Source organism: Elephas maximus, chromosome 12 (genome assembly GCF_024166365.1).
Source record: "Elephas maximus indicus isolate mEleMax1 chromosome 12, mEleMax1 primary haplotype, whole genome shotgun sequence".
In the NCBI taxonomy this organism is placed as follows: domain Eukaryota; kingdom Metazoa; phylum Chordata; class Mammalia; order Proboscidea; family Elephantidae; genus Elephas; species Elephas maximus.
In genome coordinates this window covers 57,406,880-57,434,711 of record NC_064830.1, presented here as the reverse complement: position 1 = coordinate 57,434,711, position 27,832 = coordinate 57,406,880, and the positions used below count along the sequence as shown (strand labels likewise).

The following is a 27,832-nucleotide window of genomic DNA, read 5'->3' as shown; positions in this document are numbered from 1 at the left end:
CATTTGGGCTCTTAGCCGAAGTCTCGCGAGGGCGGCAGAAGGCACTTCCGGTACTTGCGCAGGCCGCGCGTCAGTTCGTTTACTGTGCCGGGGCTGTGTAGCTGCCCCGCCCCCGGTCCAGTTCTATTGGGGCTTCCTGTAGCCGCAGCCCGGTCAACCCCCAACTCCCTCAACCCCGCTCGGACCCCGCGTCCCTTCTCAGGGCTCCCTCTTTGCCTCCGCCCCCACCCCCACCCCCGTGTTCTTGGGTGTGACTACTTCAGACCATCTCCCACGGCAGGATGGGGGACAACACCAGCCCCATCAGCGTGATTCTGGTGAGCTCAGGGAGCAGGGGCAATAAGCTGCTGTTCAGATACCCCTTCCAGAGAAGCCAGGAGCACCCAGCGTCCCAGACAAGTAAGTGGGCGCTGGGCAGCGGGCGTTCCCACGTATGCGCCTGGTGGCCACGGAGTGGCGCGGTTGTCCCCTCTCAGTCAGGGTCTTGCATTCTTTTCCTGAATGCACGTCGGTGCCTTATCATCGAGTGTGTGGAAGTATAGAAAAGAAACAAGAAAAAAATCACTCAACTCACTATGCCAAAGCAACTATTGCAGACATTTGGTCATTCTTCCAGTCTTTTAAGAATTATATTTTTAAACATGTAAACATTGTGTGGATGTATTCATCTGGAAAAAATGTAAAATTACAAATAAGTCTGAAGCTTTCTTTGACCACCTCCCCCCAGTTTTGCTCCTCTTCCGCACTTCAGAAAGAATTATTTATTTTGGTAATTGCTCTTTCTGTAGATAGATAAAAATCTGTATTCATGGTAAAATAGGAGGTTTTTTCCCTCACATACATGTGTTGTTCTGCAGCCTCCGTTTTCTCCACTGAGCAACCTGCCTTGAAGCCCTTCCCAATTTAGTATAATAGAGATCAACGGCATTCTTTCTTGCAGCATATCATTGCGTACTTCTCCTATGGATGGCCATTTAGGATACTTGGAGTTTTTCACTATTACGAATGATTTTTAACTTAAAAATTGTTTTAAAATTACTTTTAAACTTGCTAATATGGTACAAAATTTTAAAGGTATAAAAGGGTTTAGGTTATGAAAAGAAGAAGTTCTTTACCACAGTTGACCCCCAGTTACCCAGTTCCCCTTTGGGGGGCAGTTAGTATTACCATTTTCCTGTGCATGTCTTCAGAACCTTCTGTGTAAATACACAGAACTTTTATTTCTACACACAAGTGATAGCACACCATACACACTGTCCTGATCCTGTTTTTTTCACTTTACATGTTGGATAGAAAATCAAAATGTACAGAGCAACCTTGTTCTTTTTAATGACTGCAGTGAATCTCTGTTGATGGATGCTAAGTTGTTCCCAATCTTCTGTTAATACAGACAGTGCTGCTGACTGTATATATGTCATTTTGCTGATTATCTATAGAATCCAGAAGTGGAATGGTTGGGTCTAAAGGATAATGAGTATTTTTATTTTTAATAGATCAGCTTTCTTCATCTTTGCTAATCTGATAGGTGAGAAATTGTATCTCATAGGTGTTTTTTTTTTATCGTGATGAAAATATACACACCAAAATATTTGCCAATATACCTTCCACATTTACAATTTATTTACATTGATTACATTTTTCATGATGTAAAAAAAAAAATTTTTTTTTACTATCATTACCACTATCCTCTTCCAAAATATTCCGCCACCGTTAACATAAACTCAGTGCATCCCAAACAAAAACTCTCCCTTTCTCTCTCCTTCCCACTCCTGGTAACCATTAATAATCTTTGGCCTTTATAGATTTATTTAATATAAGTGAGACCATACAGTATTTGTCCTTTTGCAACTGACCGATTTCACTCTCAGTATGGTTTCAAGGCTCATCTATGTTGTGGCATGCGTCAGAACTTCATTTCTCTTTATAGCTGCACAATATTCCATTGTATATACATCACATTTTGTCCGTGCATTCATCTGCTGATGGACATTTTGGTTGTTTCCACCTTTTGGCTTTTGTGAAAAGTGCTGCAATGAACGTTGGTTTATAAGTTTCTGCTTGTGTTCCTGCTTTTGCTTCTCTCATAGTAGATTTAATGTGCATTTATTTCACTTATGAATGAGAGTGAGCATATTTTCCTATTTTCAGAGTCATATCTTTCAGGATTGTTCTGGCTATCCTTGCTTACTTTTCTATGTGAATCTAGAATCAGCTGCTTTAGGCCTCACTCCCAAAACTGTTGGTATTTTTATTGAAGGTAGCTTTAAACGTATTGAAAGGGCATCTTTATGTTGAATCTTCCTTTTCAAGAACATGGTATGTCTTCTAGACTTCTGTCTCCCTTGTTAGCATTTTAGAGTTTTCTTCATGTGTCTCTTGCATTCATCTTTTTAGGTTCATGCCTAGGTGTGTAAACTTTTTAAAATTGCCATTGTAAATTATTATTGTTTATGTATGTGAAGGCTATTCATACATGAACATTTAAAAATTAATCCTTTTGCCTATGATTTTTCCAACCTAGTTGCCATTTTACAGAGAGGGTGTCTGTGTGTGTGTACACAAACACACACACACGTATTTAATCCCTTTTTTTTTTTTAAACTTAATGTGGTAGCAAAAGCATCTCCCCATGTTATTTTAACTCCTGGGAAACCATCCCTTTTAATGGCTCCATAATTCACTAATATGTGGATGAATCCATTTTCCCAGCTGTTCTCCCCTTTTGCCCTCACTCAGATAAGCCGAGTAGCAGATATGCTGTTAACAGCACAGGCGACCACTCTGAGGACCAGGACGGGGACTCCAGGTAAGGGCTCTGCTGCCACCTCAGAACTGGGCCAGTCCTGTCTGCCAGCCCTTGACAAAGCCCCCCTTCTTCTGCCCCAGATGCTTTCTCCCCTAAAAACCCACTGCTCTTTTTCCAGATGTTAAGTTGGTGCTTCCAGATAGCTCAGAGCTTGTAGTTGCATTGCCAGTGTCCGCCTCACTGCCTAATTTGAGCATATGTTCCAGCTGTGGGCTGTGTGGTTGGTAAAGCTGGCCATGTCATGCAGGGCATTTAATGCCCTATGAGAAGGATATAAGTTGAAGCAGACCCCAGTGCTGTCCTCAGACACTGTGCCTCCTGCACGTGTCCTGAGGTTGACCCCAAGGTTGATCCTGAGGCTCATATGCAGCACAGCCTGGCCAGGCTCAGGTCTTGATATGGGTGGCGGGACTGAGACTGGGCTAGTCTGAGCCTTGAAGTTCTTTTAGGGCACAGATGAAAAGAGGGCCCTGTTCCTTCCTGAATTTTGGAACCTCTGCTGTCTCTGGGGAGAGCTATCAGGGTGGAAAACATCAGAATTGACCACTTCTACCTTCTTATGTTGATTTTAAAGCTTAGTAAGTGATAACACAAGCCCAGGTGAGGGAAGAAGATTATAAGTTGCCTGTCCTGGGTCCCCTACGAGGGGTAAAGGACTCATCCTTCACTGTCCCAGGGCGAAAGTGCTGAGACCTCTAAATTGGGCCTTTGCCGTACAACACGCTCATCCAGTGTCCTCTCCAGTTCCCTCACAGGCAGCACATTGACCATAGCTATATACAGTTTTAAAAGTGTGGCTTTTATTCTTTTTGTGGGAATGTTGGGAACCCTCAGCATGACTAGTTACCATCTCCAAGGGGAGCTGGTTTTAGAAGAGAGATGCGCAGGAGGGGCCTGGGGTGGGGTGTGTGTGGAATATTCTGCTCGATGTAGAGTCCTGTGGCTGTCTTGTCCTTTAAAGGTAGCAACTTGGGACATACTCTTTTTGTCACAGGTGCCTAGAAAGCTTTTAGCCCCCTGCACACTGGTGTCTACATTTTGTTCTCTGCCCGCATTGACCAGCTTTGAGCAGGGCTGACCCCTGCCCGCTGTTCTCCTTCTGCCAGACTCCTTTGAACACCAGCAGACTTGAGGCTCAGGCTGGTCACATACTCAGAAAACATTCTTGAAACAGCCTGCGTGGAAGGTCTTCTGGAAGGGCCTGCAGTACCTAACTCCTATGGTTAGTTTTCAGAGGTATATAATGAAATAACCAAAATAGCCAGGAAGATGTTTTCCAGGGAATTAATTGACTGTTTAATGAACACGGAAAATCGTGAGAAGGGAGTAATATATTGTGGGTGTGTCGATGGGGCCCACAGACAGGAATAGTCCCCCTAAAACAGCTGCTTCTCTTTAGAATCTTTTTTATTAAATTTAAGGATGAATTCGTTTGATAGTTTTAACACATTATAGCATCTGTTAATGTCTCCCCCCACCTCCCTGTTTTCAGAGATGGAGAGTAATACCTTAGGGTTCAGTTCCCCTCTTGCTTAATTTTGTTAAAGAAGCCTGCTGGCACCCCCTGCTTCCCTGGCACCTGTGGGAACCCCTGTCATAGTTCAGAGTCCTCTTCCTGGAGCGGTGCAGTAAAGGTGCATCAAGCCCATTCTCTGGGGTTTCCTTGGTTGTCACTGTTAGAGCTGGTTTTCTCTTTGAAGCCAGCAGGATATCCCTGTTTGTCAGTTTGCCAGAAAGAAATGATGCTAACAGGCTGCACAGTAACTTGTGAGTGTGGTGATGGCCCTCCTTAGGGAGGTGAATGCACAGAGCTGCACTGTCTAGTACTAGCCAGTGTGACCATTTGAATTTAAATTCATTGAAATAAAATAATTAGCTTCTCAGTCGCACTAGCCACAATTCAGGGGCTCAGTGACCACATGTGACTGAATGGTGCTGATTTGGAACATTCAGTTCCGTTGGACAGAGCTGGTTTAGAGAGTGGGCTGGTTTTATAAAGTGAATCACCTATGTATCAAGGCATAGGAATTAGCTGTCACTTTTTTTTTTTTTTTTCTTTTCTAGAACTCAGTAAGGAGAGAAGAAAATGGACATTGTTCATTGTCTCTAAGACTTGACATTCAAGTTCAGAAAAGTTGTAGTGTTCCTCTTGGTTGGGTGTTAGGGGCCAGATGCTCCGTGATGGTGTCATGGGTCCCCCACACCTGTAGGGGCAGAAACCATCAAGAGAGGTGTGAGAGAGAGCCTGGTGCCCCTCAGAAGGGCTGGCGTGGGCATGTTCTGTCCAGCTATGGGCATGCCCCCTCCTGCTGTGGTGGCTGTCTCTTGTCCTCCTCCAGGCAGTCACGAGCAGTGCTCTGACCACTGTCTCAAAGGAGTGCTGGTGGCTTGGGGAGTTTTTTTTTTTTAACTTGTTTTAGCATCACATAGTCAGAACTCATTTTCCTTTAGGTACAATTCAGAAGGCCTTCCTGACCTGTAGTGGTTTCTGTTCCCATCCTGTAGCTCTCAGTAGGAGGAATCCGGCAGGCACTACTGACTTCTTTAGGCCCGGCCACCTCTTTCAGAGCCATGGGTCCAGTTTAAGGGCACAGTCGGGTTCTGGGTGGGATGCAGGGCCTCAGCTGGGCGTTCACAAGGCTCCTCCAGGGCCTCTGTGCAGCTCTCCCCCAAGGAGTGGGTTTAGAGCTCTTACATGACATGTTAGAGAGATGCCTCCTACTTTCTGGGCCCAAGGGCAGCACACGGAGCACAGACATGCAGCATCACCTCCAGGCTTGGGCATCTCCTACCCTCTCTCAGCCCTCAGCCACTGTGTCTGTGGCTGTCTGGTCCCCGTAGGTCAGCATGGAGTGACAAAGGCAGCACAAGGTTCCATCTCATCTCGGCCTGATCTCATCTCTGCCTTCAACAGTGTGTGGTCCTCGGAAGACTCCCTACCCTGTGAGCCACATCCCCTTGGTAGGATGATAGTGTAGTCCATGCCTCAGGTTGTGGGGCACCCCTGCCTCTGCCTCCCTCAGAGGGCCAGACACAAGCACACCCTGGTCAGGATGCCGCCAGCATGTGGAAAACCCCATGTGCTCCTTCCAGATCCCACTCAACCCCCACTTCCCATGCAGGTGAAGGCTTCATTGTGATGAGTCTAGTTGTAGGAGATAGAGCTGTCAGACTCTGGGCGATCTGCAGAAAGTGCATGAAACGTTTTAACCTTTGATAGTGTGTAGCTTGATGGGCGGAGGACTGGAGCTGCTGGAGAGCGAGCCCTGTGCTGTGTGCATTTCCAAAAGCTGGACCGAGTCAGGCTTCCAGCAGACAGCTCATGTCCTCTGACTTGACCACACTTCCCAGTTCCACTCTGTACAAGTTCCCGAGGGATCCTGTGTGCACACACATGCAGCTCTGCCTTGACTGCCTTGCATGGGGCTGTGCAGAAGCTCTGTTGGGGCTGTGGCCACCTGCCATTCAGAGGGGCTTGGGCAGCTGCAGGAGCCCCAGAACCGGGCTGATGGTATTTATCTGTTCAGAGGTATATGGGTTTCCTTGTCCCTGTGGAGATGGTGAGAAACCTATTCTTGGAAGGGTTAAATACTTGTGCACAGGCGTCTGGCTAATATGTGTGGAGCTGGAGTTTGGACCCAGTCCTCCAGCCTACACTTGCTGCTGAAAAGTGATTCCTGTTCGCGCCAGCTTGTATGTACATATCAGAGTTTGAGCTTTACTAAGAAAACTGCGTGACAGGTGTTCAAGGTGGGGAATGTTTTTGTATCTTCTTTCCTGTCCGGTAAGTTGCTTGGCTTTGACACTCAGCATTTAAGCTTAATGATGGTGCTTCTGCTAGACTTTAATACTGTTTTCATAAAACACCTTGTAATTTTTCATGGTTTCTAAAAGCAGTGTGTTTCTGTTTGGTCTTGATGGTCGTGTTCCCATTCCAGCGAGCCCTGTCCTCCAACCGATGAGCAGTTGGTTGCAGGGTAAGACCAAGACCTCCCACCGTCTTTCTGCCTGAGTCCTGCTTCCTTCTCGTCTCGTAATTGTGCTTAATTCCTGATCTCCTCAATGCTAAAGAATGAACTAACGAAGCACACAGCTCTGGCTTGTACCTCACTGCCGGTCTCATGGCCCTCTGCCCTCTCCTCCACCCTGGGTTATGTAGCTACTCTGTATTATTTTCCTTTCCCTCAAGGGGCCAAGTCATGGTTGGCGGCAGCCTCAGCCCCCACTTGGGGGCAGCCCTGAAGGTGGGGAAGCAGCAGCGAGTCCTCATCTTCCCAGCCCTCTCCACCTGATAAAAGCCCCACTCCTTTCTCCACTTCTCAGAGGTTTGGTGGGGGCCTCTCTCAAGGGTGGATGTTGGGTGTGATGCTCAGGCAAAGACATTTTCCATGGAGTTTAGACAACTTGTTCACGGGGTTGTGGGTGAGATGGGACCCCCCCCTTTCCTGAGTCACCTGTCCTGGTTGCCTCCCCCAACAGCAGTCCTCTTTCTGGGAGTTGGAGGTGACTAAGTCAGACTGTGCAGGTAGCGTGCGTGAGCATCCAGCAGGGAGGTGGTTGGAGGATCCTTCAGGCTGCCTCAGAAAGCCGGACTGCAGGTGTGTCAGCAGGGATAGGAGATCCTGGCTGATTTTCCAGCTACGTGGTTTCATTTTCCTAAGTTTGTTTTTCTTGAATTTCCAAGATGTTCCAGGAGTCTCTAGTTTTCTGTGTTGCAATACATGTACCAGGCGATTACATTTACATCAGTGCAAAGGAAAAGAATTTTTGTAATTTTGGAAACTTGCAAATCACTGTTGTCACTTGTTTATGGTTTAATTTGCTGTTTATAACAATTGTGCTTTTTATCTCATGACATATTCTGTGTTTCTATGTATGTTCTATTACCATATGTAAAGTATAAAGCTACTCAAGCATTTTTTCATTGTAACATAAAATGTTAAGCTGCGGTGAGTGGATTTCTGTGGGGGGCCAGGCTTGCTCAGCTGCAAGACAGGCCCAGTCACCACCCTGCTGGCCGCCCAGAGTCCTGAGATTGCCTCATGGACAACGTGGTTCTTGATTCTTACAGCTCTTGGCCACCCAGTTGCTCTCACTGCAGACCCTGGCGGCCATGCCTTTTCCCTGCCCTTTCCAGGCCCAGGGGGAAGCACTTTTATTTGGCTTATGGCAGGGCACCTGGGAATCGGGTATTTATAGCTGTGAACTGGGGCATCTCTGCTTGTCTCTGAGGAGCCCAAGTCCCAGTCCACAGCCAAACTACATCAGGCCCCTGGACTGGTGACTGAGTTTGGGGCCTGTCTATGACTCATCATAACAGCCATGGTTCAGTGGAGATTTTTGGCTATCACAGGAAAAGTGAGCTTTCTGGCGAGGGCGAGGTCATTTCTCTGTTATCTGCGTGTCTCCGGAGTCACTGGGCAGTGCTGCGGGTGCTGTTTGGATGGGACATGGAATGTTGGCACTGGATCAGTTTATAAAGCAGAAGTGTTTGGTTTTAATTCGCTACACTCTTCCTTATCGTGACCACGTACCCCGTACGGGAGTTCTAGGACAGAGTAAGCCACTTAGAGGGATTTCCTTTGAAGTTTTTGAAGGAAGCATGTGTCACCTTCTGTGTGTCTGGTCTAAGATGCTGGACTCTTCCGTCTCTGGTTTTATCACAGCAGAGAACAGCATTCCAGGCACATGCTGATGGGCAGCCCAGAAGCCTGGGCTGAGCATCCCGGCCCCGCTCACACTGACATCATGGGAGCCCCAGCTGCAGTCCTGGCCACACCCTATGGCACTGGTGTGTTCTTCAGCCACCAGGGCCACCCTGGATGGTTAGAGGACCTCGTGAGTCCTGGCCAATGCCCAGAAACCAGCACAGCTCCCCCAGAGCCTTGGCAGTGCTGGGCCTCCCCACTGGGCTCAAGAGGCTGCTCCTCCCAGCAGGCAGGGAGCCCTGTTGTATGTTGGGGCACCTGGGAGGAAAGGCCCTTCCTAGATGCTTTTATCCCACCATCATTTGCTCTAACAGTTTGAAGTGCAGCAGCAGTTTGCAGCAGATGTCCCCCTTTCATCACAAAACAGGCTTTATGGTGTTAGCGTGGTGTTAGTTATCCCATTAGCTTGTCGCCTTCCCAACTGTAGGGTCTCCCAGAAGAAAGGTGTCTGGGGCATCTGTCCTCCATTGTGTGGTTTAGGAGCTGTAGGGGTCTCTCTGCCTGGGGCAGTATGTGGTCCCCAAGAGCATGTGATCTCCCGAACAGGATGTTAGAAATGCTTTCCATGAGTAGGGAAATGGGCGCGGTCTCCTCCCTCTCTAGTTTGGGCTGTGGTCAGTGCCCATCCACACACAGCCTCTCCCCTTCAGGTGGGAGGGAGCAGGGTGTCAGTAGGAGGCAAAAGTGTACAGATAACACCTTGACTGGGAGTTTGGCAGTGCCGATATCCACAAACTGTTTTTACTCACAGTACAACCGTTTTCACTTCTCTCTGGTGCCCATTCATATTTATCCCTATGCTAGTATCATTTTAAAATAGTTGTGGCTGTAGTGGGCCTGTAAATTTGTACATTTTTAAAAGTTTCCTTCCTGATACAAAGTGGAAGGTTTAAGCATTCGCAATAAGGAAAGAACTAGGAGGCTGAGTTGTGAGGCATTCCTTAGCGCACTGTCCCTATACTGAGCAAGGCCCCTGTCTCCTGTGGTGACATTGGATGAGGGGTGCCAACCTGGTCACAGACCCGGTCACACTAGGAGAGCTGCCCTTCTCCCTGAGCCTTAGCAAACCTTTAGGGCAGGGCCAGCTCATGCTGATGCGCCTCCTTCTAAAGCACACCTGCGCCTTATCTACCTCCTGAATCTCGTAAAGCACCGAGAAATGACTGCACTGCACGTGCCCAGCTGCTTCTTGCGCCCTTCCACCTTGTAATTCTGGTGATTTAATGTTCCTGATCTTGGGAATCACCCCAGAGATGACTGATAGACACTTCCTGTTTGCAGTGGGGCACAGCAGCTCCATGAAGCTGCCCTTTACTGAAACCTGGGGCAGTGGGCATGGTGTTGTGGCATGTGTTAACTTATTTCCTCTCTACTCTTTTTTTTTTTTAATTTTAAGGTTTTCAGATGTTATTCTGGCAACAATTTTGGCAACCAAGTCTGAAATGTGTGGCCAAAAATTTGAACTGAAGATAGATAACGTGCGGTTTGTTGGGCACCCAACGCTGCTGCAGCATGCTCTGGGGCAGGTATGGTTCCCCCTGGGCAGGGATAGTTCTCCCTGGGCGGGGACAGTTCTCCTTGGGCAGGCACGGCCCCTCCTGGCGCTGAGGGCTGATTCCTGCAACAGTGGCTTGCGCTGTGCATCGTTACAGGCTCTGGGGGTACACTGGGGAAAGAGAGAGAGGCCTTCCTCACCGCCAGCTGCTTCAATCCCAACCCCAAGCTTTTGCAAAGTCCTCTGTATTCTGGTTCTATGCTGACTCTGGCTGTACCTCACGTAAGGATGTCTGCTTCCAGGGAGGCCAAGGAAATGAGTTAAGCAGTGTCTGACAAACCCTTGAACTTTCTATGAAGTGGCGCAAGCATTTATTCTTACTTATGCAATGATATAAGAACTAATGCTGTTGAGCACCTTCAATAGTGCCAAACTCTTTATATGCACTGGAGGAGTTTCACCAGGATGAGATGCCAGGTCCCTGTTGGCCACTCCAGAGGACAGCTCCTAAGACCCTGCAGGCAGAATCTGAAAGGTTTCCACGTAGAGATGTTATTTAGGCCTATTTGCACGATCTAGGAATTGTGTGGGATCCCAAGCCTGCTCTTTAAATAAGTGCCTGGAAGGAGTTTCCTGGGTGCTGGGTGTAGCGGGACACGAGGCTGTCCCATTTCGCCTGGCAGGTGCTCTATGTGGCCATGGATGCCATGTTCCTGCCTCACTGCGGCCCCCACAGACGTGGCCCATCCCCCTGTGGGGAAAGGAGCAGAAATTTGGTGCCTGCCTGTAGCTGCCCACCCTGGGTCCCAGAGCTCCAGTGCTGTCTGCTGGCAACACCGGAATCAGCTTTGTAGAGTTCAGGTGTAAGCCCTTGGAGGAGGTGGGGGGAGATGATGGAGCAGGGTCCAGAGAGAAAGGCTGTTCTGAGTAAGGCAGTTGCCACTGCCTCGCCCAGGCCTGCTCAGGCCTCTGCTGCCCTGGGCACTGTTGTGAGTGCTGTCACACCTGCAGAGAAGCCTGGGTGGACCCAGGTAGACACTGGACAGAGGGGTCAGGCAGACAGCATTCCATCCATTCCAGCCCCACTTTGTCCTGGCTCCTCTGAGCACTTGCATTCATGGGAAGGTCCTGTGCCACTGAGCCCAGCCCTAGACCTTCCACCTGTAGTCATGGGTAGCCTGGCTCTGCCTCTCCGTGTGGCAAGCATGTGCCTGGCTCTCAGGGACCCCAAACTCTATTTTCTTCTGGCTCTGCTACACCCTGGTGCATTTTCCTGGGCCTGAAGTACAATGACTGTAAAAACAGAGTGGTGTCTTATCTCTAACTTCACAAGGAAGGAAACTCAAGATTAACAACCCAAGGCTGATTCCCATGAGGCGGAAGTCAGGCATGCCTCCTCTTTCTGCCATCTTTACCAATTCTGATGCCAGCTGTCCCTTCCGTGGCACTCTCTACTTCTCTGCTGGGTTCAGTAATTCATTGTAATGGCCACACAGAACTCGCAGATGATACTCAACGATTATGGGGTTTATTAGGGAAGTAACAGGTTACATTTCAGATTCAGGAATGCTCAGGATACAGTTTTTCCATCGGGACAGCTTCTTCCCGGTCATACTGCAGGCATGCCTTTTTTTGGCCTCTCAGCCTGTGCCCTGCTCAGGCAAGTGTTGCAAAGCTCTTTTAGCTCTGCCGGTAAGTACTGAGAGGCACCCCACTCCACTAGTAAACCTCAGCCTGTTGGTTTAGGCACTCAGCTTTCTTGCTGCCTAGGCTGGGAAGCTCCGTGTATCATTTCTCCTATGGGTCACTCTTGCTGCCATTTCTCTGCCACCACTTCTTGCTATCTTCAGTGTTATAGCTCTCTGTCTCCTGGATCCAGGAGCTTCTCAGCAGAGGGATCCAAAGGACACGCTGTGCTCTTGGTTCTCCTTCCTTGGTGGTGGTGGGATCCTCTCTTTCGCACCTTGGGGTGGCTCATTTCAAGCCCAGTGGGATGGCAAAACTGACCAGTCCCCTTGGTGGGCCACAATTACCCTATTTGCACTTGGGTGGGCGTTCCAAGACCATAGCGGGAAGGGCCACACAAAAGCAATCCATCGCACCGCAGTGGCTCTAAACAACTCTTCTTGGAAGCTGTGGCTTTGATTTATAGAATTATGTCTCTTTTACAGGTATCCAAAACAGATCCGTCCCCAAAGAGAGAGACGCCCACAATGATTCTTTTTAATGTGGTATTTGCTCTGAGGGTGAGTGGTCTGTGTAAACAGCTGAAGTGAAGACTAGGGAGGAGGAGGCAGAGGGGAGAGGAGGCAGATCATTTCTCGTGAGTGTGTCCTTGACTCAACAATTCAGAATGTGGCAGGTGTGGCTCTTCTGGGATGCAGAGCCCCCTCCTGGGGTGTAGCCCTCTCCGGTGGTACAGGCCCTCCTGGGTGCAGACAGAACCCAGCCCTCATTGCTTATTAGGCAGTTCCTAGCCCTGTCCCAGGCTATGTCTTGACCAGTTATAGGAAATTCCTTTTCAACGAAGCTGTCAAGATACAGAGATGCAGACAAACAGAAAATGCACCCCTGGGTGAGGCCAGGGTTATGTTATAAAGGACTTGGTGGTACCGAAGACACTTGTACTCAGTGATGGTTAAATAAGGGGATTCCTCAGAGTCACAGATGCCCTGGGGTCAGCTTTTGCCAGAGAACTGAGAGTCCTATTGGCCAGCACGTGGCTCTGCCCAACAGCTTATGTACAGAGGGTGTCAGGGGTGGTGGCCAGGCCTCAGTGACCAAGAGCAAAGTGCAGTCCTTCAGAGGGGCAAAACAGGGCCTGTCAAGTGAGCTGCCACCAAGGCTCCAGGAGGGTCTTCTCCACAGAGGCTCATGGGTGCAGATGGTTCAGTCATAGCCATGACAGAGAAAAGCCCCTGTTGGATGGCCACCCTCCTAGTGAGTAGAGGACACAAGTTAAAACAGCACTGCCCATGACCAGGGGCTGTCCCTGGGGTATGAGGTTCGGGAAAGACACTGGCATCAACTTTCTACATTACCCTTGTAAAACGACCAGAGAGTGCAGTGAATTAAATAAACAAACACAAACTATGACAGTACTGTCCCTGTCAGCACTGTTAATGGGGGACATCATGGCCCCACCCCGGGCAGTGCAGGTGGGCCCCCTTCTGGAGAGCAGTGAGGGAAGGTCCTTTGATCCACAGTCCTACTTCAGGAGCATATCAGGACGTGTGCACGTTGTAAGACTGTACAAAGATTTTAATGGTCATAATTACACTGGAAACCCAGTGTCCTACATTTGGGGGTCCTGAGACACGGAGGTTTACGTGGAGTGGCACGTGGGTGTTAGAGGCCAGAGACGTGGACAAGGTGGTCCTTGGAGAGGTGCAACAGGAACGAAATAGCACAGGACTTCAGCTGGCTATATGTGCGTGAAGGGGAGAAAAATCTCATAATGCCAAGAGTTGGTCTTTTAGGGTAGACAAGATTTTTTCCTTCTTTCCAGTAGTCGTATAAAAATGTATACTCGATTTGAAGAGCCCTCACACACCGTCTGAGGTTCATAACCATCGAGTTTGCACCTTGACTACACTGCTTCCTCCTCTCGCTTATCATTGCTCAGGTATTTTCAGGCAAACCCAGACCTTGTGTCTGTTCACCCTGACTTATTTCAGACTGCAACTCTTTATCGACATTTTATTTTATGCCACGATGCTCCATTCATGCCTGAAAAAATACACTACAAGACGCTGGCATCAGCTCCGTTGAAAATGCCCCCAGTTGCTGAAACATGTTTCGCCTTGGGCTGTCTGACCAGGCGCAAGCCTAGCCCCCCCAGCACAAGGCCTCTTAAATCCCGGCCAGCCTAGAACACCCTCTGCCCCCAACCTGATTGTCCAGACAGTCAGACCTGCTCTCTGTGCCTGAGTGTCTGCCAACGGGACATCAGCTCTGAAGCTTGATCACTCCCCAGTATGAGATTCTGGGGTGAGAACAGCTGAGGGTGCGGTTCTGTACTCTTTACTGCTGCTGTCGTGTCTGGTAGGTGCATGGCCCTAAGACTTCCACTGGGGATGGCCTGTCTTGGAGTAACTTAGTGTGTTCACCCACAGACAGCATTGGTGTGACCTGTTCTTTAAGGGAGTAGTCAGGTGACCAGGATCCTTGTCCTACCCTGTTCTGGTTGGGGGAGTTTTGCTACCCAGGATCTTTTTCACATGTATTTTGTTTTGAGGTGATCGTATTTACCCTAGAAAACCAGGCCCCAGTCCTGTGACCTTTAGGGGAGAGGCTGTTGAGGGGACACCCTAGACGCAGAAGGTGCAAGGCTGCTGCCTGGGGTGGGAGCATACTTGTTACCTTCACAGCCCAGCAGGTGGGACACTGCCAAGGTTTGAGTTGTTTGACTCTCTCCAGGTGGAAAACATGCCTGCTGAGCTCAGGCTTATTGGGTTTGGGCCAGAGGTCGACTATGGCCCTTGATGTGGGCCTGGGCCTGCTTACCAGATAAGCACTGGGGAGGCAGCACCTAAGGCCCCAATCAGTGGCACCAGTCGTCCCTCTGCCTTCTCCCCTCCACCCATAAAATGACTCATCAGTCCTGTTGGCCTCCTGAAACCCTGAGTCACAGCAGCCCACTATCTGTTCCTGGAGCACCTTTCTAGACCTGCCTGGCCCACTTGTGGCACTGATAGGCTCCAGAAGCCAAGGCAAGGCTCATCTCGTTACTGAGAACTGACATACCTCCACTAAGTGCTTGGCTTAGGTGGGGCATGGGAGTGGGGCCGGATCCACTGGGAAGAGCTTCCCACACTCAGGAGGAAAGTGTTTAAGGGAATGGTTGGAGTAGTGTGCCCTGTTGGGATAATAGTGTGCCCTGTTGCGATGTAGCCTTTGGTTCTGCCTCTACATCTTGCAGGCCAGGCATGGCCATAAGCACTGCACGGCATTTGCCCTGGGTGTTACTGCTCCAAGTACATGTTTGACCACATTCTGCGTCTCAGTAGCCGTGGTTTGTCTTTGAATGAGGAGGCCGGGACCCAGGTGACATGGCAGGTGGGTGGGCAGGTCTGTGCCCTGAGCCCTTCTCTGGGCCACCCTGGCCAGGGCCCAAGTGGTAGTTGGCCTCCCCTTACCCTCCCATGCAGCCCCAACACCATGGCCCCACCATGTGGCATCACCCACAGGGGACCCCGCAGAGCCCTGCATTGTATCCCTGCGGTGACTTCCAGGATAGTGTTAGGCATGGCTGTCCCCACCACACCTCTATACCTCGTGCCGCTAGGCCACATATTCAGGTGCTGCCGTCACTTCTGAGGACAGTCTCGGGAAGGGATGCAGGGAACGGCCCATCTGTGGCCTTGAGGAAGAGGAGTGGGGGGTCCTGTCGTGTGGGCTCCTGTAGGGCTCAGCTCTGCCTGTGCCTATCCAATTTCCCCCACCCTTGCATTCCCGCGCATGCGTGTGAGCTGTGTGCGACCACCCCTGCAGGCCAACGCAGACCCGTCGGTCATCAGCTGTCTGCACACCCTCTCACGGCGCATCGCCGTGGTGCTGCAGCATGAGGAGAGGCGCTGCCAGTACCTTACCCACGAGGCCAAGCTGATCCTGGCACTGCAGGACGAGGTCTCTGCCATGTCTGACGGTGAGTGTGCCCCTGTGCAGTCAGGGTGCAGCTGCTCTCCTGGCCCTATACCACCCACCTCTGTGCTGACGCTGGGCAGGACTCGGGGTACAGGAGTCTTCTAGGTGATTGGAAGTGAGAGGAAGGATTTAAAGTGTGCCTGTGGTGTCATATTGGGAAAGTCTGCTCAGCGGGTTTGTTCCAAATAAAGCTCTTGGACCTTGAATTTGCATTTTTGATTACTGACTGTCAAAATTTGAAGTATATTCATGCTTTGGTGAATTATTATAATAATTATAGTTGTAGTGATGCAGACTTCATGAGAATTTTTTTTAATCATTCTTTTCAGAGTCTTGAGGTCACAGGAAGTAAAAAAAAATACCAATTTAAGTACATATTTTTTTGTGTGTTAGAGATTCATGAAAAAGGGTCAGTAAAAGACTTTCAGTCATGAAACTCAGTTGCATGACGTAAACTTATGTGTGGGGTGGGGAGTGGAGTAGGGGTGCCTGGTAGAGAAGGCAAAGCATGGGTTTGGTGGTCTGTGGAGACTCTCTCCGAGAGTGGCAGTAGAAGTGCTCCTGTGCTGAAAGGTGGGCCCAGTGAAGTCTAAACATACATGTTTCATGATACACTGAACAGATCGGCCTGCCTCTAGTTTTGATTCAGCTGGCTGCAGTGATTTTATGAAAACGTAGTGGAGAATTTCCTGATGTTTGATTTAAAGTTACTTAGTTTTTTTTTTATATGTTCCTTGTTGTGGCCTATAAAGGTTTCCTGGTTTGGAAGCTGTAAATCCTGTATTGTGATTCTTGCAGCAAACGAAGGCCCTCAGTCCCCCTTCCATCACATCCTGCCCAAGTGCAAGTTGGCCAGGGACCTCAAGGAAGCATATGACAGGTAAGACAGGTAACCATGCCCCCAGGCCACCTTGGGGTGGTGTTTCTCTTCTCTGTGGATGTTGAAAGCCCCTTGGAGGTCAGGGTGAAGGGCGACAAGAAGAGGTGGCCCTGTGGGCCACCGAGCTGCCATTCTAAGTGCCAGCACCTTTGTCTTACGAGTGCTGGGCCATTTCCACCACTACCTGCAGTTAGGTGTGCGGATCTGAAAGTGGTATGTACCAAGCATGACACAGAGCCAGGGCCCGAGCCTGTACCCCTATGTCAGCGGGTGAAGCTAGGTGTTGGGAGAAGTTGGGGTTAGGGGTGTTGAGTGTCTGAGGGCGGCAACTGTCAGGAAAAGATGTCACAGGAGCCTCACAGGTGTTCTGGTTATATCGGGTGGCTCAGCACCAACTTTATTTAGGTGCGAGATGGTATTTCAAGCAGCCATGACTTGTGTTCATGTTCTTGGAGCCACCCGCCACCTCCCTGCCTCATCTTACTGTCGGGATGTGTAGGTGTCTTTACAGGAAGGACACCTGTCTTTTGTGATATGAATTGCAGATAGTTTTTTGCCCATCTTTGACCTAATTTCAGTGACCTCTTGGTATGGGCTGTCCCCATTGCCATCAGGCAGTTTGAAACAGGCCCTGTCGGGGGAATGCTTTGATTTTTGGCCCCTTCTGCCCCATGTACCTGAACCTTGAAGGAGGCCTCAGCGATCCTGTGGTCCATCCCTGTCTTTGTGTTTCACATTATCTCATTGGAGTTTTCTCTGTGATAAGATCATTACCGCCCTCCAGTCTTGAGTTGCTTGTCCCAAAAATCCCTTACTTTGAAAACGTAGCTTTATTCTGAGTGGGGAATCTGCATCCCTCAATTAGAATTAGACTCCACGTTAACCTGGAATTTAAAAAAAGGCAACCCATCAACTTTACATTTCTAAAGGAAAAACCGGAATGTGATTTCTTTTGTCTGGATTGCATTGGGAAGTTAGAAGCTAATGGCAACCAGGACAGCCTGCTGCTGGGCCAGACTGAGATGCAGTGCCAGCTAGAGGACGTGGTTTTCTTTTCACCCACACTGTGCCCCTTGCACGGGCCTGGGTCTGAGTGAGAGGGAGCAGAGACTTCGTGAATGCCACCGTGGTGCAGCAGAGCACACGCACCCCCTTGTGGCATAGAACAGAAACCAAAAGCTGAGGCTCCTGATGTGCAGACGAGGGTGGTAGAACCGACACTGAGTACTTGTGGCTATGAGCAGATGTGGCTGCTGATAGAAGGGGTCACAGGAGTCACACAGTGACTTATTACACCGTCCTCTGGGTTAATGGCCTATGGGGAGCCATAGCTTGGAGAGTGCCACCTGTGGTCAGCCTGGAGCATTATGGCTGCAGAGGTGCCTGCACACTGCTAATGTCTGAAGGCAGCGTGGGCCACTGGCCCTTTGCAAACATCCTGAGTATCATAGTCCCTGTGTCCATAAAAATACACATACATATAAAATTCTGTTTGAAATTTCAGTTGGGCCTTTTGAAGTATAGCCCAGAGGTAAAGAGCTCCAGGCGCTGGGATCAGAGGGGTTCAAGGGCAGGCAATACAGTGTTTGTCCAAAGGAGAGCCCAGAAAGGACTAAAGTCAGGAATTAAAGCTCTTTCCCAGGTGTCGACTTGTGAGGGTAATGGAGTGAGGTGTCATATTCCACTTTGAACGTGGAGGTGAGGGCATATTGGAAAGTTATGTTCTGCCCTTGTGGTCCTGCTCCAGGCTTGGGTGTGACGGGCCACAGCTGTTGGAGGAGCTGGCGAGCCTCAGTGCGCAGTGTCATCCTGCCAGGTGTTTCATCAGTAGCCCTGCAAAGAGAAGTAAAGCTTCACAGAAAAGCTTGTAGGGCCAGGCCCTTCTCTGCTGAAAGGTCTCATCTTAAAATTACTGACTTAGGAGCACAGACAGACCTTTTCTGTTTCCTCCCCATAACGTACTTCTGGGGCAGCTCCTGGCTCACCCCAAGCCAGGGGGTTCTGGGAGCCAGTGGTGGTGGCAGGCACGTTCCTGGTCTCTTTTGCGGGGTTCAGGGACTCAGGCTGGGTCTGCCCCTGACCCTTTGAGCCTCCTGGAGGCTTTGTTGGCATCTCCAGTTGCAAAGTGGCACCAGCCTCAACACATGCTGCCTGGAGGGAGGCAGAGGCCAGTGGGTAAGCATGCCTGGAGAAACGGAAGTGAGATCCCATGGAAGCTGAGGGAACAGATGGTGACAGTGTGACTGAGAGCAGGTGGCTCTGGAGATGTGGAGGGAACCACGCTTCACAGGCTCATACTGTAGGGCCTCAGTCTCTCATGTCCCCTTACAGCCCCGGCACTATTGACACACACGCCTGAAGCCTGTCCTGAGCCTGCCTGCCCCACCCACGTCCCCTTTATCCTGCTCCTCGTGTTCCCTCTCCCGTAGTGCTCGTGCTGCAGCACCCCGGATGGTGTGTTAGTCTCCCCGAGAGCAGGGGTTCATGCCCAATCTGGTATGTGAACACACTGGGTAATGCTGATGATACACATGGCACTGCGTAGGTGTGGCCCCACAGAGGCAGGTGGTCCCTCAGAGCCAGGCAGGCCTCCATGTTCTTTACTTCCGACTCTAGGTGCTGCAGCAGCTCCTGGGAGCTGTGTTTTAAACAGACCTGTGTTTTCACTTGGATAACTCCCCGGCCACGTGCAAAGTTTAGTGGAGGGCAGCACAGGTGCCCCAGCAGCCACAGCCTCTGCAGGTGATGGCACAGAGTGTGGTGCCCATCCTTGAGCTCCTTCGTTGTCCACTCCAATATACTTGGCTGGTGCCCTCTTCTGAAGAAGCCACAGTGGTCCTTCATCCAGGCCCCTTTGGTTTTCAGTCCCTAGGTCTTTCCCCACATCTTAGCCTGCCTGGTGCCTCATGCTCACCCTGTAAGACTGTGGAGTCAGCCGGTGACCCCATCATCCCCAGCAGACTTGGGACTATGTCCTGAGTGGCCTCCCCACCCAGCTGTAGCCAGGAAGTTCTGGCCACTGCTCCTAAGGGCTTCTTGTGGCAGCTGAGGCCTGGAGGAGGTGGCATCCAGTGCTCCTGGTGTCCCCAAGCGTGGCAACCACAGCATTTGCTGCACAGGATGTGGCAAGTGACAGCCAGTGCTGGGGTTCTCCTCAGACAGTGAGGGTCACATTGTGCTCTGTTCTCTTTCTGCTGCTTCCTCTCTCGTCCATTCCCAAATGAGAGAATGGAGGCTTGTCGCTGCTGCCGATACGTGACCACAGATGCTGCCAGCGGGGCTGTGGGAGGGCAGTGGAACAGTCGGCCCACTGGACAGGCTTCGTGGGGAGGCACACGGCCGCACTCACCAGCTCTACCCTCCTGCACGCAGCAGAGAGGCTGAGGGGCCATTAGCTGCCTTCTGACTTGGGGCAAGTGTTGGCCACCCCCACTCGCCTGGATGTGGGTATCTTGTCAGGCCTGACCCCTGGGCATAGCAGACCAGGGTGAAAAGGGCAGGGGCAGTGAGCAGAGGACAGAGGTGGTGGGTGGGGGTGGAGAAGTGGACTCTCATAGGAGTCGTGGTGGCAGGAGCCCTGGGTTGCTGTGCTGAGTGGAGCCAGAGGTTCTCAGCCAGCTGTGCTTCCACCTGGCTCTTGGGGAGGGGACCCAGGTCAGGCACTGAGGGACCTCCTGGAGCCTCACCCAAAGCCCTCTAGACAGAGGGATCTGGGCTCAGGCTCGAACACCAACCCCCTCCCCACTCCCCTGAGGCAGCTCAGACCATCAGTGGGGCAGGGGTGGGGGGGTGTGGCCCACCAGGAAATCAGCCCCCTGGACCTGGGGATGTCTGTGTGGAGGGTTCAGTGCTGTCAGCGACTCTCTTCTTGTTCATAGCTGGCCTGGACCTGTGGCCGATACTCCCTATCTCTCTCAGCTTGGCTGGGCCAGGCAGGGTCACCTGGGATCTCCCCTTGGGGCCAGACCTGGGGTAGCCCTGACGCCTAAACCCTGCCCACGGGTATGGACCACACATCCTGTCTGGAGCCAGGACCCTCTGGGATGGACTTCTAGGCAGAGTCAGGCCACCCAGAGCGGGCAGGGGTTCTTCAGCCACTTTTCTTTTTCCTCAAATATTTCTGCATGCCTGCCACGTGCCAGACACTTGACTAGGTGCTGGCTGAGCTGTGAATGGGACCCAAAGTCCCCTTTGCTCTCAAGCTGGAATTCTGGTTGGGAGACAAGCAGAGACGTGAGGAGCAAAGGTGCCACAAGTGTCGGCAAGTGGGGTGCCTGAGAGACAGGGCTGGAGGAATGTTGGAGAGATTTGGCCAGTCACATGGGGCTCATGGCTGAGGCAGGGCCATGGCAGAGGACTAGATGGATAGATGTTGGAATGGGTGGGTGGGTGGATGGACGGACGGATGGAGGGAGGGAGGGACATTGGGACAGGTGGATGGAGGGCTGAACAGATGGAGGGCGGATGGTTGGACGGAAGGTGGATGTTGGGTCAAGGCGTGTTGTAGGGCAGCCAGGACCGGGCGGTGCTCTGGGTTCTGGCTGTGTTCTGCAGGTAGAGCAGACGGGATTGGCGATGGTTCAAAGTGGGGTGTGGACAGTGTCACACTTAAGGGCCTGAAGGAATGGAGTCACCATCTCTGAGATGGGGAGTATGTGGGAGCTGCAGAGGTGTCAGGCTGATTTGATGGGTCGCTTACAGTGGCTGCTGATCTCTGCAGGTAAGAGGACCCAGCACTGCACTGGGGGAGCTGCCAGCACCAGCAAGCTCTCATGGGACCTGGCATCACCTGCTTGGGCCCTCCTGCCAGCCCCTCACTTTTGGAGACAGGTCCTCGGCCTGGCCACACCTGTGACTAGGCCTCCGTCAGGGGTCAGGGCAGGCCCTGGGTATGGCTGTTGGTCACGGCTGGGGCCTGTGTGGATGAGGGGGCCCGAGGAGCCTGGGGGCAGGAGTGCGCCCAGTTCTCACCCTGTGCAGTGCTTTCAGCCTCAGGACAGAGGCAGCGCCAGGTGTTCTGGCTGGACTAGAGATTCCAAGGCTGCCAGAAATAGTTTGAGGTTACCAACACATTGTTTCGCGGGCTGCCCCACGTCCCCTGGCAAGCCTGACCATGTGTCTGGGAGTACAGGGGGCGCCTTGGACACTGCACCCAGAGTCCCCTGTGCCCACTGCAGCCTCTGCTCCTCGGGCGTGGTGCAGCTCCACATCAACAACTGGCTGGAGGTGAGCTTCTGCCTGCCCCACAAAATCCACTATGTGGCTGCGAGCCTCATCCCACCTGAAGCCATCGAGCGGAGCCTCAAGGCCATCCGGTGAGTGTCCCTCATGGTCCTTCTCTCTCACCCCGCAGACTCTCCTCACTCATGGGCTCCAGTTGCCCTGTACACCTCTGTGTTCTCTGCCTGCAGCCCCTACCACGCCCTGCTGCTGCTCAGCGATGAGAAGTCCCTGCTGGCTCAGCTGCCCGTCGACTGCTCCCCGGCCCTGGTGCGCGTGATCAAGACCACCACGGCCGTGAAGAACCTGCAGCAACTGGCCCAGGATGCTGACCTGGCATTGCTGCAGGTATTGCCCAGGGCCTGGGTGAAGGGGGTCTCCCATAGCAGGGCGGTCTTTGGTTTAGGCTTAGGTTCTGGTATCTGAGTCAGACAGACCGGGTTCAGGTCCATGGGACTGACCTCCTTGTGTGTCGAGGGTGGTGCTGGCTGTATGAGGGGTGAGGGAGGTGACTCCCATGCCGGGGCTGGGGGCACAGTTCAGGCAGGAGCACGTGTGGTTGCTGAGGCCACAGAGCCTCACACTGGGCAGTCTCACCTTACGGGGGGAATGGCCTGGAAGCTCAGACCAGGTTCTGGCCACACTCAGTGCCAGGACTTAAGTGCAGGGCATTGGCTTAGACCCATGGCCCTGACCACTGGACTGTGTCTGTGATCAGCCAGCAGTGCTTTGAGGTCTGGGTGCAGTATCTGAAGGTGAGGAAAAGCATGGGAAGCCAGAGGCTGTGGGCAGAGGCCGTTGAGGGGACGATCTTAGGGAACAGACCACTGACCTTGCTAGTCGTTCAGGAGCATTCAGGACCAAGCAGGGCAGTGGTACTGGTGGCTGGGGTTGGCAGTAGGCACTGTGCATGTGAGGCCAGACAAGGGTTCAGGAGTGGAGGGTCCACAGACACAGGGCTGTGAAGAAAATGCAGGGGCCAGTGTGCACCGTGTGGCCACCAGGGGGCAGCAGAGGCCCAGTCCTGGGACCCCACCAAGCACTGCCAACGTGGCACCCAGAGTTCCAAACCAGGCTGGGAAAGGGCAGCCCTGGGGGGATGTGGGCCCCTCTGGCTCTGTTGGCCATCCCTGCTGAGCTGCTCCCCCAGAAAGTGGGAGCCCCCAGTACCTTTCTTCCCTCACATCCACGAGGCCCAAAGCATGCTGTCTTTTTCCCAAAGAAGCCTTTCTGAGGTCTCTTGTTCATAGTAAAGGAGCCCTGGTGGCGCAGTGGTTAAGCACTCAGTCGCAAAACAAAAGGTCAGTGGTTTGAACCCACCAGCTGCTCCACAGGAGAAAGATGCAGCAGTCTGCTTCCGTGAAGATTTACGGCCTTGGAAACCCTATGGGGACACTTGTATGCTGTCCTATAGGGTTGCTATGAATTGGAATTCAGCTCAACAGCAGCGGGTTTATGTTCATACTAAGCCCCTCCTCCTCTGTCTCACTTCTCCCCCCACACCTGTGAGCCACATCTGTGAGGGCATTGACCAGATTCAACCTGGCCGTTTCCATATGGTCGTCTGGATGGAAGAACCCAACAAGATCTGTCCTACCATCGCATGGCATCAGTGTGGCATAGGCCAGTGCTGCAGAGTGAATGGAGCTGCAGGAGTGGTCCCAGAGGCACCCAGGACATGCCTGTTGATCACATTTAAGCTGTGAAAGGAGCCGGCTGCTCTGTCTGTAGGGCTGTCTGATGTAAAGTCCATGTGTCCTGACATCTTGCCTTGCCCTTGCAGTGGAAGCTGCGTTGAACAGAGCTTTGATATCCTTTTCATATCCCCTTCACTTTCTGCCTGGCCTCCTTGCAGCCCTCATTTGCTACTGGTGGCTTCTGCCTGTGTCTGTTCCTGGTATGGCTGTACATAGCCTCCTGGGGCTCCAGCCCTGTAGATACTTGTTGACTTCTGGGGGTGATGGCACTGGCCCCACAGGCAGTTCAGCCAAGCCCAGGTGTGCCTTGAGCCAGAGAGCACACTGAGGATGGGCAGGTCTGTGCTTTTCAAAATAGTGTTTGTTTACAGGCTCTGGTCAACTGTGGGAGGGTCTAGAATGTGGAGACTGTCCCCATGTCAGGCCCTGGTGGGTGCCTGTGTTCCAGGGGTGAGGGTCAGGACAGCCTCAGGCTGAGGCATGGTGAGACAGCACCAGGTGTCAGAGGGCCTTGTGGGGTGCTCTCCCAGCCACCCATCTGTGCCCACAGGTGTTCCAGCTTGCAGCCCACCTGGTGTACTGGGGCAAGGCCATCATCATCTACCCGCTGTGTGAGAACAACGTCTACATGCTGTCACCCAACGCCAGTGTGTGTCTGTGAGTGCCCCGAACTGCTGTGGCAGCGGCTGTCAGTGCAGAATTGGGTGAAGAAGCCTGGGTGGGGTGGGTTTCCCATGCCCCATGTCCCAGCTTTGTACCCTAGGGAGGTGCAGGTGGCCTGTGCTCAGAGGGGAAGGCCCAAAACTAAGGGGTTCTGGCTCTGGCCACCCCAGAGAATGTCCTTGAGCTCCACCTAGCTGAGGGCAGTGTCACAGGTGGACGTGTGCCATCTCCCCTGGGGTCCTGTGACCCCTTACTGCTGCTAGACCGCAGCCCCGCCATCCCTGCAACGCCTTGCAGGGCACAGTTCCCTGGAAAGCTCAGCATGAAGCCTGAAACACAGTGTGGGGGTTCTGCTGCTGACCCCCGCATGCTGCCTGCTGCTCAGGTACTCTCCACTAGCCGAACAGTTCTCTCGCCAGTTCCCGTCGCACGACCTGCCGTCCGTTCTCGCCAAGTTTTCCTTGCCTGTCTCTTTATCGGAATTCAGGAGCCCCCTGGCCTCCCCAGTGCCGGAGGTGAGTCACAGAGCTTGTGGGGGGCCAGGTGTGGCAGTTGCGGGTAGAGCGGCCCCATGCCCACTGGCAGTCCTGACCACAGGGACCCTCAGTGCCACCATTGCTGCTGCAAGCTTTGTTTTTGAGGCCTGACCTGTAGTGACTTCCCGCCTGCCTGTCCAGGGTGACGTGGATGCTCTGCTGGGTCAGCACTGGGCCACTCCCTTCCCCCAGGGAGGCCAACCCGGCATTGGTGGGTGGAGCTCTAGTCAGGGCACATTTGGAGACCCAGCTTGACAGAGGACAGAGTTGTGTTGGTCCTGCCTAGGGGTTTTCCCCAGACTGAGGAGGCAAAGATGGCTTTTTTTCTCTTGGAGCCTGGGCCCAGTAACCACAGGGTTTGAGGATGTGATTGTCGGGACAGTTGTTTCCAAATCCACTCGGCACCGAGAGGGTCTGACTAGGACAGGCCCAGGGCCCCCTTCAAGGGCTGGGGCTTAAGAGGTGGCAGGCATGAGGTCTGTGGCCAGGACGGTGGCTTCCTTTATGACTTGGCCATGTCCCTTCATCGCAGCAGCAGGCCCAATGGGACAGGTGTTGGGGATGGGTGGTTGGTATTCTCAAGATTTCATCTTCAAAAGTAAAGTGCTTGTTAGTAAGTGCCAGATTGGCCAGGCTATGTTCACTCTGAGACTGAGTGAGACATCCCAGTTTTCTCTGCTTGGACACAGCCTCTCCTGGTGCTGTTTCCGGGCACTGAGTGAGGCTGGGCTGAACGAAAGCCCCTGTGTGTCCACACACCTCCGTCCCAGGCAGTCCTGGGGGCTAGCCGGCTCTCCGGCAGAAGCTTCCATGGTCTGTATACGGTGGATTTTCCAGGCTGTGGCCCTTTCAAGGGATGGAGTAAGCCCGTCAGGCCCTCACAGGCCCAGGTTGGGGCCTCCCTGACTCCCCACCCCCTGCATGCGGTTGGGATACACAATTGAAGACTTACTAAGCTTGTTTTATTTCTTACTTTGATTTTTAGTGTAGGTATTTTACATTCCTTTTACCTTTTGTTTGGTTTTGACCATGATTCGTCCCTTCCTGCCCTTTCTCTGGTCGCCCAGCCCCTCTCAGGAGGCAGCCCAGAAAGCAGCTCCTTGGTCTTTGCAAGGACATTGTGAATGTGCTGTCAGCACAGACTGTCGTGTCTATGCTGATGATGCATGCCGCATGGCTCCTTCCACATCTGGGAAGTGCTTGCACGCCAGGGAGGGTACTCTTTGTTGCTTAGGGAGGGCAGGGGTGAGGTCAGCGTCACACTCCAGGGGCTACCCAGCCTCAGCTGGGTCCCTGTCCCCGGCCTCCTTCTGACACCCACTGGTGCAGGCTTTCAGGTTGATCGAAGGAGGGCCTTTCTGCTCTTGGCTCCAGACTGCAGAAAGGGGGTCCCTGTAGGCCCAGCTCCATGAGGTGATTGGGGGGAGGCGGTAACAGAGTAGGAGGTGGAAGTCACTTGAGGGGTGTGAGACACCTGGGCCATCCTGCCCCACTCTGGGACAGCCCAGGGGTGAGGTGGGCGCTGCAGGTGTGATCTGGGTCGAGTGGGTGCTCTCTGATCCCCCTGGAGGGAAAGTTTGCTTTGCAGATCTGGCCAGCTGCTAGGACTCCTGTTCTAAGGTGAGGGACCTTCCTGTCCTGGCTGCCCCCAGAGGTGACTTGTGGGGTCACATCTGGGAAGGGAACGAGGTGGGGGAGCCCCTCCCCACTGCTGACCTCACCCCACCTGCAGACACAGCTCATCCAGATGGTGGTGTGGATGCTGCAGCGCCGGCTCCTCGTCCAGCTGCACACCTACGTCTGCCTGATGGCCGCGCCCCATGAGGAAGAGGCCCGGCCCCAAGAAGAAGATCTGCCCCTTGCTGCCCGTGTTGGGGGCCGGAGCTTCAGCACACCCAACGCCCTCAGCTTTGGCTCCCCAAGTAAGAAGGCCCCTAGGACATCCTTCTGGCAGTGGGGGCGGGGGGCCAGGAGGCACATGGGTACTTTGAGTGACAGGGTACGTTCCCATGGCTACACACACACACACACACAGTCACACGTGCAGTCTCATGCTCTCGTATGTAATCCCCACACACAAGTGCTTACACACTCCACCCTACTCCCCTCTCAGTGCAAGAACTGCTTACTCAGAGCCTCTGTTCAGGGCCCTCATGCTGCTCCTCAGGGGGAGGTGCTCCATGTTCTGGGTTGACCACCACACCAGGGGTTCATGGAGATGGTGTCACACCTTGGGGATGAGGTTCAGCTGAGCTCATGGGCACTGAAGGGGCTTCGACGGGGCCATGGCATTCTCAATCTGGGGTCCTCAGGGTCTGGAAACCCAGAGCCCTGACCTGTGTGCCCCACAGCCAGCAGTGATGACATGACCCTCACCAGCCCCAGCATGGACAACTCTAGTGCTGAGTTGCTCCCCAGTGGGGACTCACCACTCAACAAGAGGATGACAGAGAACCTGCTGGCCAGCCTATCGGAGCATGAGCGTGAGGCCATCCTCAGCGTGCCCGCTGCCCAGAACCCCGAAGACCTGCGCATGTTCGCCAGGTAGGGCTCCCTGGCCGGGATGTGACCCTCCTGTGGGGTGAGTAGCATGGGGTGGGGGTTAGGGCCTGGGGCCAAGCAGGGCTAAGGCTGGTACCCCCAACTCCCAGGCTGCTACACTACTTTCGGGGCCGCCACCACCTGGAGGAGATCATGTACAACGAGAACACGCGGCGCTCCCAGCTGCTTATGCTCTTTGACAAGTTCCGAAGCGTGCTGGTGGTGACCACCCATGAGGACCCCATCATTGCCGTCTTCCAGGCGCTATTGCAGTGAGCCCCAGCTCACCAGGCCCTGAGGCACAACAGTGGGGGGGCCAGCAGTCTCTGATGGCCCCAGTGTACTTCCCTCAGACCTCCTCCCTCTTCCCGACTGCTCCCAGCCTCTGTGTTTCCCCCAACAAGGCAGGAACACCTTACCTGTCACTCCTCCCTCCACGGCTGCCCTTTGTGGCCCTGCCTCTGCCTGTCCTGCTGAGAACCTCCACACTTGGATGCTAGGGCCTGAGCTGTCATCTCTGCAGGTCCCTGCAGGACAGGCAGGGGTGGGGGGGTCCTCCACAGCAGGGCTGACAGGAGCATCCAAGCCAGGCCCCCCATGCACAGGACCCCTGCCCTTTCTGTCAGTGAGCAGGGCTGGC

The 27,832-nt window shown here is 52.7% G+C and overlaps 1 protein-coding gene across 7 annotated transcripts; it reads left to right on the top strand.

The window, feature by feature from the left end:
- Positions 1-46: 46 nt before the first annotated feature.
- NPRL3 (NPR3 like, GATOR1 complex subunit) lies at positions 47-27,468 on the top strand. Of its 7 annotated transcripts, XM_049902870.1 has the most exons (14): positions 47-399; positions 2,737-2,806; positions 6,745-6,783; positions 9,911-10,040; positions 12,181-12,255; positions 15,503-15,656; positions 16,454-16,535; positions 21,713-21,850; positions 21,947-22,103; positions 24,003-24,109; positions 24,501-24,630; positions 26,384-26,573; positions 27,003-27,195; positions 27,303-27,468. In XM_049902870.1, the coding sequence occupies exons 1-14, from the start codon at positions 282-284 to the stop codon at positions 27,466-27,468; spliced, it is 1,749 nt and encodes a 582-aa protein (XP_049758827.1). In that variant the 5' UTR covers positions 47-281. The 7 variants fall into 7 exon arrangements, with proteins under 7 accessions (XP_049758827.1, XP_049758821.1, XP_049758822.1 ...); XM_049902864.1 differs by lacking the exon at positions 6,745-6,783; XM_049902865.1 differs by lacking the exons at positions 6,745-6,783; positions 12,181-12,255.
- The last annotated feature ends 364 nt before the right edge of the window (positions 27,469-27,832 follow it).

Bases quoted from the DNA above. Each gene is read 5' to 3' on its own strand.
- NPRL3 (XM_049902870.1), top strand. From the start codon at position 282: ATGGGGGACAACACCAGCCCCATCAGCGTGATTCTGGTGAGCTCAGGG. The intron at 6,784-9,910 runs GTAAGACCAAGA...TTTAATTTTAAG, and splicing joins GATGAGCAGTTGGTTGCAGG to GTTTTCAGATGTTATTCTGG. The intron at 26,574-27,002 runs GTAAGAAGGCCC...TGTGCCCCACAG, and splicing joins CCTCAGCTTTGGCTCCCCAA to CCAGCAGTGATGACATGACC.